Here is a 21,320-nt window from a genome sequence, read left to right as displayed (position 1 = left end):
AGGAGAACCAATATAACCCTGTCTATTCATTTGACATCCCTACTGCAAATATTTATTAGTACTAGATGTAGAAACTGATGGCATTATATATGTTTTCTTGTAGGTTAATGATTGCTATCGGGGGAGGGGCTGTTTTTATTATATATCGACAATAATGTTGCAAGAAAATATTTTTGTAGCAGTTTTGGGATCTTGAGGAATTAAGGATTAAAATTTTTGCACATCTTGATCTTCTAAAGATCCAGCAACAAGCTAGCATATTGTTATACCTATTATATTAAAAGACTAGAGTACATGCAATTGTTCCCTTCCACATCAGTTTTAATTATCTGATTCTCAGCTGATTTTGGCTGTGATACATAAGCCACAACCTGGAGTACCAGGTGTGATTCTGCCACAATCCCAGCAACCCACAGGGAATAAGGCAAAAACCACCTTCAAGTTTATGATTTGAGATTTATTTATTTGTTATTTAGAATTGGCTCTGCTTCTCCAAAGGGAGCCCAGAGTAGGTTACAACAAGAACTACTGTACATATGGATTTGTTTATTTATTTTATACATTAAATTGGGTTTTTTTGTCAAAGCAGTGTATATTAATAATAAAAAATCAAAACTAAAAACTTAAAACAATATAAATCAGAAGAACATAAAAGGGTCATGTGACAGTATATTATTATAATTATAATTATTTTTATTTATAATTTATAATTATTTTATTATTCATTAAAATTAAAGAGAAACAACTAAAAGTATAGAGGAGGCAAACAATAATTTTAAAATTAAACATTATTAAACATTAATGGAGGTAAAATATATAAGGGTAAGCTTGTGTAAATAAACATTTTAGGTTGTTGTCTAAAACTGAACACAGTGGATGCTTTTCTAACAAAGGGAGGCAATGAGTGATGCAATATAGGTGCTGCTGCATTATAGAATCATAGGATTGTAGAGTTGGAGGGGACCCCAATGGTCATCTAGTCGAACCCCCTGCAATGCAGGAATTAAATTATTCATTCCTTGTGGCCAACTGGCCACCATATGGATGTCGTATGGGACAGTGAGGATTGCTTCTAAGCATAGCTAAAACAATTTAAACATAATTTCAACCACACTAAAAGGCAATAGTGCAAAGCCTTCCTTCAAAGCCTCCCAAGGCCTAGATGTATAAAAAGCTTTTGGAAGGAGTTAAAGAGAGAGGCTGCCTGATTTCCCCTGGGAGGTTCATAACAAGGGTGCAGCCACCAAGAATACCCTGTCTTGAGTCCTGGGCCAGCCCCAGACATTTTGGCACCTGAGGCGATTCACAAAATGACACCCCTCTTCCCACCAGGGAAGAAGGGGTGAGTGAATATCTACATCAAGAATGAGGGTGGGAGGAATGAAAGATCTGTGGCCCCTGTGGATCCTGCCACCCAAGGCAGTAGCCTCATCTTGCCTCATGAATGGGCCAGCCCTGCGTGGGTCCTTGTTCTCCATTATTATTATTATTCCTAAATCTTTCTTTCATCTATGAGCTCACTGCTTCATCTCTTTATTGTTTACAGTTTGTTAACAGTTCCTCCTCCCCTGCTTTCTCTTTGCTTTTCAAACAGATGGCAAGAGTAAGTGTTGTACATTTTTTAATGTAATTGAAAATTCAGCACATCACCATATAGCCACATCAGCAGGAGTATGGGACGCAGCTTTGATCCTATCTAAACTGTTATTCTAGAGAGCCTGTATTGCTGCATGGAAGATGAGCTGCGACGTTCAAGGAGTACATTACACATGCCTAGCTTAGGTGAACACAACCAACACAACCTTTTCAGACTTGCTCCGCAGTCCACATCTACTAGCCTGACAGTATCTCTTAGATCACAGTAATGAAAATGACTGATCAATTAACCAACCTGTGATTTAAACTACAAATGCTACAAATTAATAGTGAAGAAGTCATGGATGATCTAAAGTTACATTAATGCTACTTACGCTTACTGTCATCTAAAATATACCGTAACTGTCAAAAGTTCTGCGCAGGGAGCATTAAACATGAAACTAATGCCATCCCCCTTTAATGGCTGTAGCTGGGGATGAAGAGATTTTCTCAGATCTCAAATTCAGGTGTCTCCTTGAATTCATGCTGAGAGCAGAAACATGCATTGCTTCTCTTGATATCCTGGTCCTCATTCCCATTTATTTTGCAGTGATATGAGGGACATCTTACATGTATGGATGACTCAGTACAGCATATATAAGAACTTTATTTTCACATCACACATGGTGGTTTTCAGTTGAGGACATCTGTACATCCAGTTGACTTTCATCCAAAGTACAGAGCAATCTAGTGCTGTATATGAATGCATGTGGGAGCCACCCCCTTGAGATTTCATGGTACTTCCCCATTTCTTAAACAAAATCTGCCTATAGAGGAACCTTCTGTTCTCTCTAACATGTGAGATTTTGGAACAGGTGAAACGTTAAAAGGTGACTCCTTTGAACATGTGCAGCAAGGGAAGTCGCTTACAGGTTTGGAATGGCTAACTTTATTTTATTTTTTTTAAAGTATCGCTCCCAAGTCCACAGCTTTCATTTGGATTGTTGAAGGGATAAGGCAATTAGGCATCTGCAGGAGCTAATTTTTCACCCTGCAACCCTTTTTCAAAGAAGAACCACTTCTCAGTTCCAGACCTTTTAAAAAAATAACACATGCAATACAATCTCAAGAAAGTCACACACAGAGAGATAGAGAATATTCCAAAGTCCCTGGAAAAAACCTACCATTTAGTTTCAATCGGGGGGACGGGGTGGGGAAGGAATGCATATTTTCACACATTTTCCTGCCTATTTGAGTGATAGGCACTTTACTAACTTATAGTCATTTTCCATTTTCCATTTCAGGGAGACCATTCAGTGTCTCATAATGCTGGAGCCCACTAGTGAAACTCAGAGGACAGTTGTTCTGCAGCTACCCTTTTTTGATCTCTCTTGGTGCAAAACCATTCACGTTTTCCAACATGACTACTACCTGAAGCTAAAAGTATTTCACATTAAAGAGTTGAATCTCCTGTGCTTCTGCTGTATAGCACTCACCTTAAAACACACACACACGCAATGTAGCAGCACAAACTTCAGAGCTTTCACATATTGCACAGAAGTGAGTTAGTTTCTTCTAAGTGGCTGCCTTTCCAGAAGGACTGACCTGGAGCAATGCATTCCATCCAGCTGAGTACCACAATAATGCACACGCTCCCAGGACTCAGCTCAAGGGATGGTTCTGCGTCATGCCACTAACCACAGCTGTCAGCAAATACATTAACAGCAAGGAAGGAAGGGTATGGGGTGAAGAAAAATCATTAATGACATGCGGCATGACCCCAAGACAAGTCTCTGTGGCTGCACACATTTGCAGATCTAATTTGTGGGCTCTTGAGTCAGATAAGGCAAGCAAGCCAGATGCAGGAAAAAAAATGTAAGAACAACAAATATATTTGTCAGGCTACCTCAGTTTGTGTATGGCTTTAGAGGCCTAGATTCTTTACTGATTTTTATTTGATGTTTTTAATATAATTTTAAATGTTATTCTTATTTATTAATTCTTCTGTTTATTTACTTGTTTGTTTATTTGTGAACTCTCTAGAGCACCTCCATTTAGGAGTGGAAAGCTAAGGTATAAACTAAGGTATAAACCTTAGTGACAGGGCTGGCACCAGGTTCCAGGGGGCAGACGCAAAACATGAAGCCCCAGGCCACAACTGCACAGTATTTTTCTTCTTCTGATCACTCACCACTCATATATACAGCCACATGGGAGACCGAGATTCCAGTTCCAGTTTGCGCCTTCATGCATTCTTTGAATCCTGACAGAGAGCAAATAACATGGAAAAGCAAATAACTAAAAAAATCTCAGAAAATAAAAGAGAGAAATGCAAGTTCCAGGAAAGCCTGTTTGGGGAGAGCACTCCATATCTGGGGTGCCACCACTGAAAAGGGCTTCTCTCCAGTGACCAAGGGCCTCACCTCATAAGAACAGAAGAAGCAGCTGCTGGATCAGGCCAATCAGTTCCAGCATCCTGTTCTCACAGGGGCCAAACTGATGTTTGTGGGAAACCCAAGCAGGATTTGAGCACAAGAAGACTGTCCCATCCTGTGCCTTCCAATAGCTGGCACTTCAGCTATGTCATCTGGCAAACATCTGGAGAAGGGCCTTTGGTTACAATCTTAAGGACTGGGCACATATACTGTACACAGAAGGAGGCAATCCTTCCCAAAGTCTGGCCTTAAGCTGTTTTAAGCTGTAAAGGTTAATACCAGAAATTTGAACAGGGCCCATCGAGGAACTGAAAGTCAGTGCAGATAACTACTGGTACAATCTATGATATCTAGCAGTTCCCAAGAATATTCCTACTGCTTACTTTGGATCTGCTGCAGTTTTTGAACCATTTTAAAGGGCAGCCTCACTTACGTATTTTTAAGAGAAATGCTTTTACAAAAAGTAGACCAGGATCATCCTGCAAGTATTGCCCTGCTCCTTGATGGCACCTGAGCAGCTAAGCCAATGGCAGCCAGAGAGACAAGGACAACTTTGCTTGCTCATACGCACTAAGGCTCAGGAGATCTGCCACTTGCTGGATAACCACACAAGGCTGATTGTCTGCTTATATACTAGTACAGTCATACCTCGGGTTACGAACGCTGAGGGTTACGCATTTTCGGGTTGCGGACCGCACCAAACCTGGAAGTACCCAAATGGGTTACTTCTTGGTTTTGGCGCTTGTGCATGCGCAGAAGCGCAAAATGACATCGTGCGCATGCGCAGAAGCACCGAATCATGTCACGCACATGCACAGACCCAGCACTTCAGGCTATGAACACTGCGGGTTGCGAACGTGTCTCCTGCACAGATCACGTTCACAACTGGAGGTATGGCTGTATACAATAATTATAACACTTATTAGCAGTAGAGTTTTCAGAGTTAACTGGTACACATTAACTATCCTAACTGAGATGTTTACTTGGGAAATACCCATCGTTGCACAACCTGAGAGAAAAATCAAGAACAATAGGGAGCCTTGGCAACCAATCCAAAACAAACCTATTTATGAAATATTTATTTATTGGAACTTGACTTCAAATGACCTTAAAGTGTGCTACTTACAGAAGCATTTATGATGTGTCTTGAAATGAATAACTGAAGTCTAAAAGAGCACTAAGATCCTAAATTACGTATTTTGAGGACTCCTAAATCTATCTCACTGCACTTTTTTATAGCTCTCCACTTTATATCCTCAGAGATTTAGTGAACTATGCGCTGCAACTAGTCTAGTCTAAAATTACAACCCTTGCATATACATATTTTAAGCAGCATCTTTTATAGGGAGTCACATATATACTTTTTTTCTAAAAAAAGAAATCAATAGATGAACTTGCTAAAACTGGATTAAACCATAAACCTAAATATGAGAGGTGAGAGGAAGATGGAAAGAGGCATAGAGAGGCAAACTGTTGGATAACTTATAAAAATTAATGGCAGGGCCCATTGCGGAGCTGCTGCATTTTCTAATTTCTGGGAATAGCTGAGAGGTTTTGTCAGCTGGCAGCAATTCCAGCAGATGCATGTTGCAGAGAAGTCTAATCTGCTGTTCTTTCCAGTAAGAATTGAACAGCCAGGGGACTTCTTTAACAGCAGTGACACAATGGTGTCAAGTGTGACGGTTAACAGCGCTACCACAACAACTATGGCTATTAGGAAAGGGAATTGCAACGGCAGAAGCTGAGCCAGAGTTCACAGGAAGAAATCAGATTCTTGGGCCTCACTGCTCAAGCAATTCCCAACAACGCTGGTCATTTAAAGGAATACCCAACTGCAGCCTACAACATGTGACTCTATGAAAAGCCAGCCCATGGCTACACATATACACAGCGCGAGAGATATGCCATTTTAGTTACTTGCAGCTCACCCTTCTGCTACACTTAGGCCAGAGTAATACAGAAAATACAACCAGTCACGCCAAATGATGCAGTAAAATGGAACAATGTCATGACACCATCAAAGAGGCACCCAAAACCAGCAGAATAGGCTATAAGGAAATCACCAATTAAAATGTTAAAATGCTTGGTCAAATAAATACGTCTTGACCTGGTGCCAGAATGATTGCAATGTTGGTATTAGCCGTACTCCTGTGGGGAGGGCAATTTCACAAAGTATAATTCACTGGTAATACATGTACAAGCAATGAGAAATCACCAGGTGTTTGGGGTGATCCCAGAGTAAAGTTTATGACTGACACCACAGAGGGGAACTCAGTAAAAGTGGTTTTCTCATATTTTACACTAGATGCTATAAAGTGCAGTGAAGAAATTTCATGCCAGAGAAGCTTGGCTATTATTTCTGACAATGCATTTCACTGCCTTCCATCGCTGGACTTTAGATTTTTCTCTTGATGCAATAAATGGCTATTAGCCTTGAGAGCTACATGTTCATAGCTGGTGTATCCATTGCCAAAGGACAGACAGTGTTGCCTCACTGGAAGCATCTAGCTGGTCACCCATGGAAACAGGATGTAGAGCTAGATAGATCTTTGGCATGATCCAGCAGGGCAAGTTGGGTGCTAGGAAAACAGAGCAAACTGCCTTATGCCTTTGCAGGCCAATGGCCCATCTGCCTCTCTGGAGTCTTTTGCAGTCCCACACAGAGACACTGGGGATTGAACCTGGGACCTTCTGCATGCAAAGCAAGTGCTCCATCACTACGTTATGGCCCTACCTGGCAATGTTCTGGTGTTGTGTGAGGCATAGTAGCAGACAGCAAATATAGGATAGTTCACCCAAAACTGAATCATGGCATGAAGAGCCCTCCCACCAACAGGCAGGGGCAGAGGAAGGGGGTGCAGTGGGGGCGGGTCGCCCCAGGTGTCACCACTGAGGGGGATAACAAAATGCTGGGCGGCACACACCGGGGGGGGGGGGGGCCTGCAGCGCGCCTGAGCCACGTGTCTCTCCTGGGAGTGACATAGTGGCTTGGGCCCCAAATGGTCCGCCTGCTGCCTCCCCCTCAGCTGTAGGGTAGCTGAGGGGGAGGAGACAGGCTGACATCTCGGAGGCCCTGCAGAGCGTCTGGATCCAGCTTGCCCTGCCCCATGGGCGGCTGGCCCCGCCCGGGTGCAGGGCACGCGCACCCTCCAGGCGCCCGTTCGGCTTGCTCCACCGCTGCCCACAGTTCGCACACAGTCTGAGTGTGCCAGCTATTCATGGATGGGAGCGGCCCTCACAAAATCCGTCCACGACAAAAATGGAGGTCCACTTTAAATAGTATGTGCATGTTGAAGAAGGGACCATAAGCCCAAGATTTACAGTCCTATCTCACTATACACAGAACCTATACATATGTTTCGTTCCACCGGCAAGATATTGTCTGTGCTTGCCCCTTCATTTACCTCCTAATACTAGCACTTGCTTCAACTTTCAGTGCTGCTGCCAGTTTGTTCAAGAGAAATACACACAGAGGCCAATGAGCAATTCACTTATCTTTTCAAAAAGTTTGTTAGCATCCTTGGTATGTAAGCACCGATAATAACATAACAAAGATAACTTATTTGTAAATAATTCTGCTATATGGAAAGAGAAAGCTGTTTGCGTGTCGAGGTCCCCGGGGCCACCCCAATAACTCACACATCACATAGAATTTTTTGTTTAAGATTTTTGGCATAATTTTGGCCACAACTTTATTAAAATACAAATTTGTGAGTGGTTGCTTAGGCATTGGTTGTGACTATCTGCCCCCACCATGGGGGACAGACTGACATTCCACACAATGCGAAAGTCAGAATAGGGGAATACACTTGGGGGTTACGCAGAGCAGGGAACCTGCCCTCACCCCAAATGCAACCAGGAGCTCATTGCTATGGCCTGAGCCCCCTTGACAGAGTGGACAAGCAATAGTTAGCCCCCAATTCCTTTAACGGAATCCTTTGCAGCAGCAGCATTAGAGGGGCAGGCACTCAACCTACCAAGGGCAGCCACTCAACCACTGCCCCTCAACCAACCAAACCATAAACCAATGCCTAACCGCAACCTTACAAGTTGTGATGATTTGCTACGCAGTAGGCAAAAACCAAATGGCCCCAGCCAATCAGCCAGATGGACAAAATTCCTACCAGGCCCCTGCCCCAAGAGCAGACGACCCCATGACAGGCATAGCAAGGTCAAAGTGAACAACCCTAAATATAGGGAGGGGAGACAGGCAATCCGATGCACGGGCGAAAAGAGGAAGCCCTAGCCTTGTGCAAGGAGTTTTAGCATTTCTGGCTGTCAATCAACAAATGGCAACATTAACTTCGTCCCAACAACAAGGGAAGCCCCAATCGCATCAGTGGCCAACGATCAATTAGCCCGCCCCCAACTTTGGAGTGTCCTGGCTGCCCCCACCACAACACGTGCTCTCCGTGAAGGAGAACACGCTTTGTATGAGTCAGTGAAGGAATGACTCATTCCTCAAGCCTACCTTCAAATTCTTTTGCTGAAACAACCCCGCCCCTCGCCCCGGAGATAGCTATTTTGTCCTATAACTGTGGCTAGTTTTCACCCATAGCAAATTTCGAAGGTCTTTGGCTATGAAGAGCTTCATTACATCAACAAGAAGACAAAAGTCTTGCTTGTGATTTGTGTGTGATATTGGTGGCCTTATCCCAACTTCTGCTTTATCTGATCTGCCACTTTCAAGACATTTTTAAAAATTGGTTTCCCCCTGAAATGATAAAAAAGTTCCTTCCTTAAATGATCCCTGCCAATCAGGGATCGCGCTGAGATAATATTGTTGGCTGTGTGATTTTGACACAAAGTCAAATGAAAGTGGAGACAAAGCTTCACACTGCCTTTCTAAATAGGCAAAGGTTTAATCCTCTTTCACAGCCCAACCCCAAATTGGTGAAAGACATTGTCAAAGGAAGAGAGGGACTGAAACACGCACATGCCCTATTTTGACTTAACCTTCTATTGCCGTGCGCAATTTGTGAGCGATCCTATAACTGTAGTGTGCAGCAGTCCTATTGACATTGCTGATAAAAATATAATTGCTGTCATTTAAAAACCTATAATACTGTATAGGCTATATAGGCCAATTACCTAAACCTGCTCTTGTCTGGACTGATTTCACCAATATAACACCAACAGAATTGGTGGATTACAGGTAGGTAGCCGTGTTGGTCTGCTGTAGTCCAAACAAAATTTTTTTAAAAATCCTTCCAGTAGCACCTTAGAGCTTAGCCTTAGACCAACTAAGTTTCTTAGAAAGCACGTCAAAGTGAAAGTAGATAAATGGGTACCGCTCCGGCAGGAAGGTAAACGGCGTTTCTGTGCACTGCTCTGGTTCGCCAGAAGCGGCTTAGTCATGCTGGCCACATGACCCGGAAGCTGTACGCCGGCTCCCTCGGCCAATAAAGCGAGATGAGCGCCGCAACCCCAGAGTCAGTCACGACTGGACAAAATGGTCAGGGGTCCCTTTACCTTTACCTTAGTTGCTACTGGAAGGATTTTTTTTATTTTGTTTCAAGAATTGGTGGGATTTGTTCACAAGAGAAATTCTAGTTTAAATACTTGCTTAGCTACGATGCTTACTGAGGAACCTTGGCTAAGGCACTCATCTCACAAAGCTTAATTCTCCTGAAAATAACACCAGAGGGGGATATATCAGAGTTCAGTGAACCTCTAGGATAGGACAGGTGAAAAATATTTCACTGTTTTCCATTCCCTCTTTGTTTGGAACAGAAATCTGAAGCATTGAATAATGCATGTATATCATTTCACATGTATGAATATATGCATGCTAACAATACCTGTGTATGAATGAATAATACATTGGTAGTATTCACACAACTCAAATATTGTGGATAACAAGACTTAAAAACAAAACAAAACACCAGACTGTTAAAAATCCTTCCTTATAGGTCAAAATCTAAATTAGGTTTGACCAGTCAGGAAGCAGAATATGAACAGTTCGTAGGACTAACCGGCTCCTCAAAAATTTCAGCTCAGTGTTGTAGAATGTGTTAGAAGGCAAAGAGAATAGACAAATTGCAATGAGCAGCCTAAATAATGGCCCAATAGAAACCAATAATTCAACTACAGCCTTGAATAATGTGTCCAATTCTGACTGCTGGACTGGAGAAGGTTAGAGTATAAATAGAAAAAATATTTTCATGTGTAAATCCACATCAACAATTCCCTGTATTAGAAATGCAGAGCACATTGCTACAATTTACACAGATAGCGACCTGTTTAATAGGAAGAGATCAATTACTCAGGTTATGCTTCACTTTTTCTGCTGTAAATATAAGATTCTCTAGTTGCTGGAATGTGTTTGCACAGGCCAGTAAGCAAATTCAGAAAGTTGAAGTCAGGGAGTCCCTTGCTTTGCAATGCAAATCAGCCTATTAAGACAGAGGCAGTCACAGTGTTATGAAGCCAAAAGAACAAAGAAAGAGAGCACCTGCTGTAGTTTCATAGTGTGATCAATGGTATTCACCTTCCCGTCTCTGCTTAACTAGAATGCCTATCAAACCCAGAAAATGGAAAGCTTCAAAATGTTATCCGGTCGGGTTTTTCTTAAAAGGTAGAGTCTCTCTTCCCACCTCCACCCTGGTAATAGATATCCCTGCTGAGCAGAACTAAGGAAGGAAAGTGGAATGATAAACCCTCTGCCCTTGTGGTCCTCCTGCTACCTTAGAATGGAAGCAGGGTGTTAAAAAGCATTTGGTAAATATTATCAAGACTAACATTGTTTTGTTTTGTTTGTTTGTTACACTTATATATCCCAACTTTTCATTAAAAAATGCCCATGGCAGCTAACAATACATCACAATAAAACTCTATAAAAATAAGAGTGAATTAAAACAGAAAACAAAAAACCCCACATGACAGTCAATTAAAAACATAATTAAAACAAATGAAACAGATTAAAAACACAGAGCAGCATTAAAAAACAAACAAACCACCTCGACATCCCTCAGTTTTCCCCACATTGTGCACCAAGGCACCTTAATGTGCCACAAGAGGAAGTATGCTGTTAAGAGAGATAAATTCATCCAATAATCAAAGGCTTGCGTGAGTCAAAAGCACTCAGCCGCAGCAGGAAACCTCCTCTAAGGGTGAATAATTCTGGTGTCTATCTGCATCACATGGGACTGAATTATCCAACCACACCTGATGCAGAGGAACAGCAGAGTACTTACGGAGAGAGATAGGATGCCCATTGCAAATTTATGAGTCACTGCTCTGGGCTTACCACCTTGCACTGAAGTGGCACACATAGGAGAAAGATTTGTGCAGAATCACAAGAGAGAGAACCTAATGCTTACTGTTCCACACCTAGAAGTTTTTGTTTTTGTTTTTAAAAGGAGAGTGAAGGGTTCAGAGACTAAAGATGACACTAGTTTGATAATGGCCCTTCTTAATAATGGTCCTGCTGGGGCTGTTGTGAGTAACGCTGCCAGGTCGCGCCAGCCCATGCCATACGACTGCAGCTTTAAATTCCACAAGGAAGTAGGAGACAAGACAGCTGTGGTTTCTTACTTATCCACATCCCCTTTCTGCAATAATAAGCAGGATCCTAGGCATGCCCTGCAGGGCAAAGAGAAGAAAGGCAGGTGACAGGGCTGAGAAGGAGGAGAAGCTGCTGCTCTGACGTCTTCTGTGTCCTTCTCTCACTGCATACATGCACATCCCTCTGTTCTGCAGTCTTTCAGTTCTTATGTCACATAACAAGTAGTGGCAGAGGGCATCAAATGTCATGACAAAAACACTGAACTAACTGCTTTGCAGGGCAGGGGGGTTGTCTCTTCATGCACTGCATAAAATTCAAGTTATTGATTTCAGTTTCACCTCAGAATGATCAGAATTTGGGGGAAATAACCCAAGCAAACAAACAGGACAATACATGCTTATTTTCTGGTGAAGACATCACATGGCCACGTTTTCTGTTTTCTTGAAAATGGTTGTGGGGGATGAGCAGGTAGTTAAACATGAAATGTAGTACTGTGTCCAAATTTCATTCTCTCGTCCCATGCAACATACAAAAAGTGCCAAACAGCGAAGGTAAGCCTACAGCCTCACTTAGCTCAGGTGAGAAATTGTGAAACGGTTCCTTGTTTGCAGCCAAATATTGTTGCACGCTGTCTGGATGCTGTGCCGAAATCGGCAGCTCCAGTGCCTTGCTGAAAGACAGAGGCCTTCAATCTCAGCAGCTGTATATCTGTCATTACTCTCTTAAGTACCAAAATTCCCATTAAAAGAAATAAGATGCCTCTGGGTGTAAAAGTCTGAATAATATTACCTAGATAAAATACTGTAGCCTCCAACCTCCTCCCTCCCTCCCTCCCCCACTGAAATTGATTCATGGTGATTGAAAATGTCCAGTGACACAATTCTGAAGCCAACAAAATAGGATTGCTTAGAAAGCGTGTTGATTCAGAACTCCAAATACATATTTCTTTCTTGCCTAAACCAAGGTGGGAGTGACATATTGTTCTTATAGAAGGAGCAAGACCTAGAGAAAATGGCCTAGTGACCAGAGCTGGCAATTCAGAGTTCAAAGTCAGCTGAAGCATAACTTAACATTTTTGCTCATTGAAATAGCTGCAGGCTTGATTAAGTCTCAATCTCTCCATTTGGCCAACCATTTTAGGCAAACTATGCTTACCTGTCAACCACTTGATGTCATAAGGTGTCCGACACGGTAAAGTTACAAGCGTGTCACACACTGTGGTTAAAAGGAAGTTGGAGCCCCTGCACAAAGACAGTTGGTGAAGTTCCAGTGGCAACTACAGAGACAAAGGGAAGGTGAAGCCTGGGTATGCCAGGAATTGCTTTTGGAGAAGGTCACAGCTGGCTACACGTGTGCTGGCCTTGTGGTGCAGTATGGAGAAGAAACAATTTGAAGTCTCTGAGCAGGTTGCTTCCACTTTGCCAGGAAAGACCAATGCAAAAAAGAGGATTGGCCTGCCCTGCCCCAAGAGAATATTGCTTTTGCCCCACCCATCATTGGGCTGTGGCCCTCAGGTTGGCCATGTCTGAATCTAGCACTCAGGCCTAAAGAGCTTCTCCACCCATTACAGAATGTAGCTGTGGAATCCATGTCATGACTGTAGTGCATGGTGTAGTGGTTAAGAGCGGTGGACTCGTAATCTGGTGAACCAAGTTCGCTTCCCCGTTCCTCCACCTGCAGCTGCTGGGTGACCTTGGGCCAGTCACACTTCTCTGAAGTCTCTCAGCCCCACTCACCTCACAGAGTGTTTCTTGTGGGGGAGGAAGGGAAAGGAGATTGTTAGCCACTTTGAGACTCCTTAAGGGGAGTGAAAGGCGGGGTATCAAGTCCAAACTCTTCTTCTTCTTCTTCTTCTCAGTCTGAGCAGCTGCTGAGTCCCAGCCAGAAGAGGCAAGACTAGCTAGATCAGCCAGTGACATCGAAGGCAGAGATGCTGGCCACAGACCGAGGCCTCATCTCCAAGGCCAAGCCTCAACCAGAGCCTAAGCTGTGGGCCTGAGGCCCTTGGGTCAGTGACCCAAAACAGGGATCAGAGCAAATTACTTTCCTAGAGCTCTCCAAAGTACTTCTGCTCTGGCCTGCCTCACTGCCTGACTCCGGGATTTTTGGTTAAGGTCAGGACAGCACACTTCTTCAGAATCAAAGCATTATTTTATTTAAAGGCATGTATCTAGTCCTTGTGGGTGTGAGGGTACGTTGCATGGGCAATACCCAGTACAAGTACTATTTTTTCTAGAAAAAGAGGTGCCAAAACTCACCATGAATGCCTCCCTTGTTCTCTTATAATGACAATGGTGCCCACCTAAGAAGTGCCAGAACTGAGTTCCAGCTGAAAAAAGCCCTGCCTGGTACATCCACAGCCAAAAGAGTTAACATTTCCAGGGCAACAGGCAGTGCTTCAGCTCCTTGTGACTCCTCAAGATTAGCAAAAGTGAGTGAATGGTGCAAAACATGGAAAAACAGTGACATCATTTGCACAATAGTTAAAGAGAGTATTCAGCTGCTTCTTTTTGTTCTTTTTTGTATAAACTTTTGAGGAATTTTTAAAACTTAGGTAGAAATCAGGATCAAGTATCTCGGAGCAAGGAACAGCTTTGGACTATGCAGTCATTGTAAGTATCAAACTTTTAACAGGAAAAAAAAATGCTAATAAGCCTAAAGTGCATGATTCCACAACATATTTATTAAATATTCAGTACTATCCTTCATCCAGGGGAAAATATATTTCACACACTTCCTTTCCCTTGGCAGTAATGTGTCAGGAGCTAAGTGCCAGTGGGGGGGGGGAGCAGAGCCCAAACTGTCTTCCACCCACACCCAGTCACTAACACCACCTACCAATAAACAACCACCCAAGCTTGCACCATGGCATGGGGACCTGAATGTGGGTATAGGGAGGCTTAAACCTTTTGCTTCCATTATATTTGACCTCAAGCTCCATTGGGAAAAACAAATGAGTCTTTTTTCCAGATAAGGACCGCAGCTTTGGTCTTAGTCCCAAGCCAGGCCCCAAACCAGATTTGGTTGCTGCATTTCTATGCTGGCTGCAAAGAAAGAGAAGTCCTTCCACAGGAAGTATGGAAAATGCGGAGCAGAGGTGAGCCCAAGGAAAAGAGGCATCGCGAGCCAGATGGGAATCCACCCCAGGGCTGGATCTTGCCCATGGGCCAGGAGCTCCCCTTCTTGATTTGTGGTCCAAATGTGTGTTTACACTAATCTAAAACTAGGGACTTGAATCACAATGGTCTAGATTCAGCCAAGTGTTCTATATCAGAATTCAAAGGACACCAAACTTCCAAGAACTTATTATTTTCAGGCAACCTAAGTTTTATATTTGGGAAATGTCCAAGATCTTTTCATGCCACTTAGTTTTGGGTGGCGGTGCTCCCTGTTTTCTTTCAGTGACAAGCTACAGTCTTTCTTGTTGCTGCTAAAGCAATGCAAGGCCCATAGGAGAATATTTCAGAATACAAATGAATTCTGAGCAATGTCTTTCCTCTCCAGTAAGTGAACAGTGGGGAACCTTTTCATCCAGAGAGCCTCGTTCATTCATGGGCGACTGTGCAGGGACCATGTGCCAATATGAAAGGGGCTAGGAGTGGAGATGGCACTCAGATTAAAGGCAAAAGAGATGGAACTTTGTCCTGAAAGCTGCTTTCAAGCCATTCAAAGCCAGAGTTTGCTACACACACATACACAAATATGTATTTCCCTCCCCAATCCAGCCAAGCAAGAGGCATTCTCACAAATCACGGGGCTGAGGAGAGTGAGAAGTGCCTTCTCATGTTCGGCCTTGACCCTGAGGTTTCCCACCTCCTCTGTAGCAGGACAGTGCTGCTAAAGCAATTCACAAGTGCATTTTTACATCTCTAGTGGGCTTATACCCAGTGCTATTTTTCTAGAAAAAGAGGTGCCGGAACTCACCATGAATTCACTCTTGTTCCCTTATAATGGAAATGGTGCTCATTTGAGAGGTGCCAGAACTGAGTTCCGGCAAGTTCCGGCTGGAAAAAAACCCCCTGCTTATACCAAGGCAAAAATTCTGTTAAAGTAAACAGAAATGGAAAGAAACCTGGATTGATACTCTGTGATCCAAATTCTAAGTCTTATTTTCCTTGTAGATTTTCAAAATACCCAATAGATGAATTTCTACCTAGTTTTCAGTTGCTGCGCACAGGCCCAAGGGTTTTAGAGCTCAAATCTTAATTGGTTGTGGGGGGGTCTCTGCTTTCTTCTGTTTAGCCGCCATGCATTGTTCGCTCAGTTGCAATTACACTACTTAGATTTTGATAAAATCTTTCTGAGATAAGCAGGAAAGGGACATTGCACTTACTGTGCATTTTAAATCAGCAAGAACACATTCACCTCCATCCTATTTATGAGCATCTATTACCTCAGTCTGGCTGAAATCTCAAACTCAAATTATCACATCAAATTTCTTGGGAGAAATGCAGTGAAAGAAAGGGGAAAAGAAGCAAGACATGTATGAAAAAGAACAATTTTTCCTTCTGCACAAAACCCCCACAATAAACCCCAAGGGTCTGGAAACTAAGCCTTACGAGGAGCGCTTGAAGGAGTTGGGTATGTTTAGCCTGGAAAAGAGGAGATAGGATAGTCATCTTCAAATATCTTAAGGGCTGTCACATGCAGGAGGGAGCATGCTTGTTTCCTCCTGCTCTGGAGGGTAGGATTTGAACCAATGGCATCACGTTACAAAAAAAGAAATTCTGACTAAATATTCAGAAAAAAATTCTGACAATAAGAACTGCTCAACAGTGGAATGGTCTCTTGAGAGAGGTTGTGGACTCTCCTTCCTTGGAGGTTTCTAAGCAGACGTTGGATGGCCATCTGTCATGGATGTTTTAGCTGAGATTCCTGCATTGCAGCGGGTTGGACTAGATGACCCGTGGGTCCCTCCCCACTCTAAGATTCTATGATTCTACCTTATATGTAATTTCTGCAGAGATCATGAGGTTGAAATAAAGGTAAAGGTAAAGGTACCCCTGCCCGTACGGGCCAGTCTTGACAGACTCTAGGGTTGTGCGCCCATCTCACTCAAGAGGCCGGGGGCCAGCGCTGTCCGGAGACACTTCCGGGTCACGTGGCCAGCGTGACGAAGCTGCATCTGGCGAGCCAGAGCCGCACACGGAAACGCCGTTTACCTTCCCGCTAGTAAGCGGTCCTATTTATCTACTTGCACCCGGGGGTGCTTTCGAACTGCTAGGTTGGCAGGCGCTGGGACCGAACAATGGGAGCGCACCCCGCTGCGGGGATTCGAACCGCCGACCTTTCGATCGGCAAGCCCTAGGCGCTGAGGCTTTTACCCACAGCGCCACCCGCGTCCATATATATATATATATATATATATATATATATATAGTAATTGTATATTGTATACAAGGGACGCAGGTGGCTGTGGTCTAAACCACAGAGCATAGGGCTTGCCGATCAGAAGGTCGGCGGTTCGAATCCCCGCGACGGGGTGAGCTCCCATTGCTCGGACCCTGCTCCTGCCAACCTAGCAGTTCGAAAGCATGCCAAAAAGTGCAAGTAGATAAATAGGTATTGCTCCGGCGGGAAGGTAAACGGCGTTTCCGTGCGCTGCTCTGGTTTTGCCAGAAGCGGCTTAGTCCTGCTGGCCACATGACCTGGAAAAACTGTCTGCGGACAAATGCCGGCTCCCTCGGCCAGTTAATCGAGATGAGCGCAGCAACCTTAGAGTTGTATGCGACTGGACTTAACTGTCAGGGGTCCTTTTCCTTTACCTTTATATTGTATACAAATTCAATGATAATCAAACAAACAAACAAATGGGCCACTGGTCTGATCCAGCAAGCTTTATGTTAACTCCCAAATTAGACTTGAATGTTTACTTACGGGGAACTTGGTGCCAACTTAGACAGGAATAACACCCACCATCCCTGAGGAATTTTACAAGCCTTATCAAAAGTGCCCCACAAAATTTGTTCCATGCTTTACCCGAATAAAAACTCTCAGATTAGCCTTGAAATTTAACATCATCTGCAATGCTGTTCCTGGGTGCTACTTCCTGATTCTTTGGGTAACATCAGAAAATACAGAGGAAGTGGTGCAAAGATTAATATATCATTATGGCAAAGGATAGTGACTAAAATCTGCCATCTATGGTGTTGTTTTTAACCAGATGGATGGTGATATTGCAGTCCCACCCTCCATTAAGAACAGATGTTCTGACAGCGACAAGAGAGGACACATTCAATTTAGTTGCTTCTCTCAAATCCCTTGATACTCTCGCTCTGTGATGGGAGATGCTTTGGTTCCCTTCTTCCTCCACAATGAAAGAAAATAAAGAAAAACACCAGGGATCCCCATCCTGTTGCAGGATCCCTCTGATTATGCTATTAAAAATCTGTCACTAGATTTGGATTTATAGCTTACAAAACCAGTCCACAGTTGCAGTTGTAATATCTAAGCAAGTTGGAAAAGCATCTCTTTGTGGGTAACTTTTGTATACCACTGTAATATTTAATATAATGCCTAGGGATGCCAGGGATGCTGTGTATTTCAGATAACTACGTGCAAACTGTTGCACAATCGAGCTAACTGTGCATACAGAAGCACATCATGGTGTCACCATTCTTTTCGATAGGGAACATGATGTGCAATTAAACACTCTCTAGATAATAATGTGAATAGCAACAATTATTTGGAACTGCACTGCGAAAACCTCATTTTGCAGATAAGAGTTCCAAATATATTATTCAGATTGGGTGTATAGGCACAAATAACTGTGGAAATAAAGGAGGTTGTGTACATCCTTTCTGTGGAGCAGTATCCAAGTAGAAAAAAACACCATTGTCCCAATCTAGTGAGAAGCTCTCCTGCCCAAGTCCCAGTCATTTCCAAGGTGCTTCTACAATAGGAAATTTATGGACAGATTGTTCCCTTTAGCTCTATGATAGCTGTGGCTCTTCAGCTGTTGAGCTGGAGTTAAGCTATTAGAACAATCTTTATAAAGGTGCACTTGAATTAAAAATCCAGCCAATTTGGTAATTTCAAAGTGACTTGAATCCCAAAGCACAATTATTTTATTAAAATCCCATATGTGGGAATCAAGGAAGCCTCTTTGGGAGTAAACAAGCTATTACTATTCCTTATAGCCCTCTGTAACAGAAATTGCACTGATACTCCATGCAGTCCTTCTCCAAGGAAAAAAATGTATATAAATCATTGCAACTTAGAAGTAAAAATACACATTACTCTCCTACTGCAGTCACTCATGCAGGCTACTTCTATGTTGGGGAAAAAGTGTTATCTTCAAAACTGATTTTTGAATATGAAGTATACTCCAAAGCAGTAGTTTTCAAACTTTCCATGCTTGGGAAATCCTTTCAACAAATGTGTTTGCCAAGAGACTACTATAAATTTGCAGGAGAACTAACTTTTATTGCATTTGATCCCGAGGTAACTTTAACTGTGTATGTAGTTATGTAGTATGTAATTGAGAGGTGTCACCACTGTGTATAGATGTGACAGAATTGGTAGGAATTGCCTCTGTCCATGATATGGATGATTATCATTGGATCGGGGATGTGTGTGTGTGTGTGTGTGTGTGTGTGTGAGAGAGAGAGAGAGAGAGAGAGAGAGAGAGAGAGAGAGAGAGAGAGAGAGAGAGAGAGAGAGATTTGTGTGTCTCTCTATGATAGGTTTTGATTGGTATACCCCATACTGACCATCTGAGGAACCCCAGATAAGACCAAGGACAAGGTTCCCTGGAACACAGTGTGCAAAAACCTGCTCCATAGGAAAGATTGATTCAATAGGCTGCAACACACAGAGGAAAGACCCACAACATATTATGAAACAAAATGATAAGACTATCTTCATCTTCATACATCATTGCTGCACTTTTTTGTTCTTTACTTGCCATTATCTTCATTCTATACAGAGGTGGCCTCTCTACAGAAAAGACTTGTGGGCAATATCATTTTTTGTGATGTGACTACAGAGGTTATTTGTACAGGTAGATAGCCTTGATGTGAAGGAAATTGTTGCAAACACAGATCATATATGGTTACTTATAAGGTTGGTTTTGAAGTAAAACTTTATTTATTTATTGAAATTTGTCAATGTTTCCTCTTCCTGTCTCTTAAATAATAACTGTAATAAAGACTCCTATCTTATTGTTAGCTAGCTCTTTTCATGGACCCTGAATCATACCAAATATAAAAGTGAATGCAGTGCTTTTGAACTTGTACTAGAGTGAATTTAACTACAGAGCAGTCCTTGGTGATCTTCATCCGATTCCACCAAACTGTCTGGAAGCAACTGTATGGCAACCCACATCCACATCTGTGGACCATAGTTGTTTCATATGAGCAGCTGCCTGACAAAGATCTGGGACAGAAATATAGGCCTGCACATTCAGTGTCTGAATACTTGCATTGCAGTTGAATCACAGTGGTGTGTCTGGCTGTCAATATTTGCAGCAATGAAGCAGTAGCAGTGCTTAACCAGTCATGTGCAATGAAATTTTCCGTAAGGGAACAGTTAGGGCCACAGGTGCCAGCTTGTGAGGGTGATGAGGAGGCTGACATCACACATGTAAGCATTGTGCCTCCCTCTCTAGGCAGGGCAGAAGCTTCCTAGGCTTTGGGAAGAAGGTGGCAGGACTCCAACAAGATACTGGAGCCCTCCTGCCTCCTTCCCAAAGTCGGGCGGCAACATTTAGGGGACTAGCCTAGTCCCCCATGTCCACTGACTGCACACCACTGTGTTTAACCCCTCTTCCAGCTCTTACTTTCCCTTCCAACCCCCACCTCTCAGCCGCTTTCCTCCATGATAGAGAAAATATGCCTTTGAAAGCCCTTCTGGGGTAACAGAGGAGGGGAAAGACTAGCCAGTCATTTTTTATGACTGTTTGATATTAATTTCAAATGGTTTTAGGTTATCGTACACAGCCCTGTTGTTTGTGAAAGGCAGCATACAAATACTTTTCTAAATAAAGATATAGTGGTGAATGGGTAAAGGATTAAACACTCCCTCTTTCCCACTTCTTCTCTACCCCTCACCAAACTACTTTGCAGGTTTCCCACAAAGAGCCAAGCTCCCTGACCCATTTCTAAGGCCTAACCACAAGCAGACTGAATCATCAACCCCAGGGGAAATGGTTGTCTGCTCTTACATATCTAAGTAGCATATTTGCCTTTGAATTCCCTCTTCCCAATGACTTGTCACACACTGTGGTCTGTTAATACTGAGGAGGAAACACTGCCTGCCCTCCCATCTCTGCCCCACCTCTGCTAATCCTGCTTGCATTTATGTGAATGGAGCTATTTGCTATTTGAAGAGACCAAAGGATTTGTTTCTGCCTTTCACATTGTATTCCAGATTACAATGTTTATTCACCATCATCTAGCTGTACATTTCTGATACTAATTTAGAGACTTCTTCTGAATAATTTCTTGTAGAGATTTGATTTGGTGTTTTGGGATTTATTTTTTTGCATTGTTATTCACAGTGTCGTCGTAATTGTTAACATATGTAGCAATCTGTTTAAAAATAAACACGTGGCACATCAGAAGGAAACAAGCTACAGAAAATAATGTAATGGGGAACAATTTGCATTTAAAAGAAAATGCTTTGTAACTGTAGTAGCAAGCAAGGCAGGGTACTTTTTCATATTGTACCCAGAAACACAAAATTTCAAAGGATTGAGAAATATAATCACTCTTGACATATGTTTATATTAGCATGCACCTATTATTACTGAAAGATTGTGGGTCATATTTGCCTTTATACTTGTTTTAACCCAGGGGTCAGCA

The 21,320-nt window shown here is 42.8% G+C and overlaps 1 protein-coding gene across 9 annotated transcripts in view; it reads right to left on the bottom strand.

The window, feature by feature from the left end:
• Positions 1 to 21,320, bottom strand: part of PCDH9 (protocadherin 9) — a 753,026-nt gene that overhangs the window by 111,593 nt on the left and 620,113 nt on the right. For 5 of the 9 annotated variants that reach the window (XM_053384695.1, XM_053384699.1, XM_053384697.1 and 2 more), the window contains one exon: positions 3,767 to 3,838. The exons of the other annotated variants lie outside the window; for them this stretch is intronic. In XM_053384695.1, coding sequence (XP_053240670.1) covers positions 3,767 to 3,838 — 72 coding nt within the window. The remainder of the gene's footprint in view (positions 1 to 3,766; positions 3,839 to 21,320) is intronic. 9 annotated transcript variants of the gene reach the window in all.

This window comes from Podarcis raffonei, chromosome 4 (genome assembly GCF_027172205.1).
Source record: "Podarcis raffonei isolate rPodRaf1 chromosome 4, rPodRaf1.pri, whole genome shotgun sequence".
Classification (NCBI taxonomy): domain Eukaryota; kingdom Metazoa; phylum Chordata; class Lepidosauria; order Squamata; family Lacertidae; genus Podarcis; species Podarcis raffonei.
This window is presented reverse-complemented; position numbering and strand designations above follow the sequence as displayed.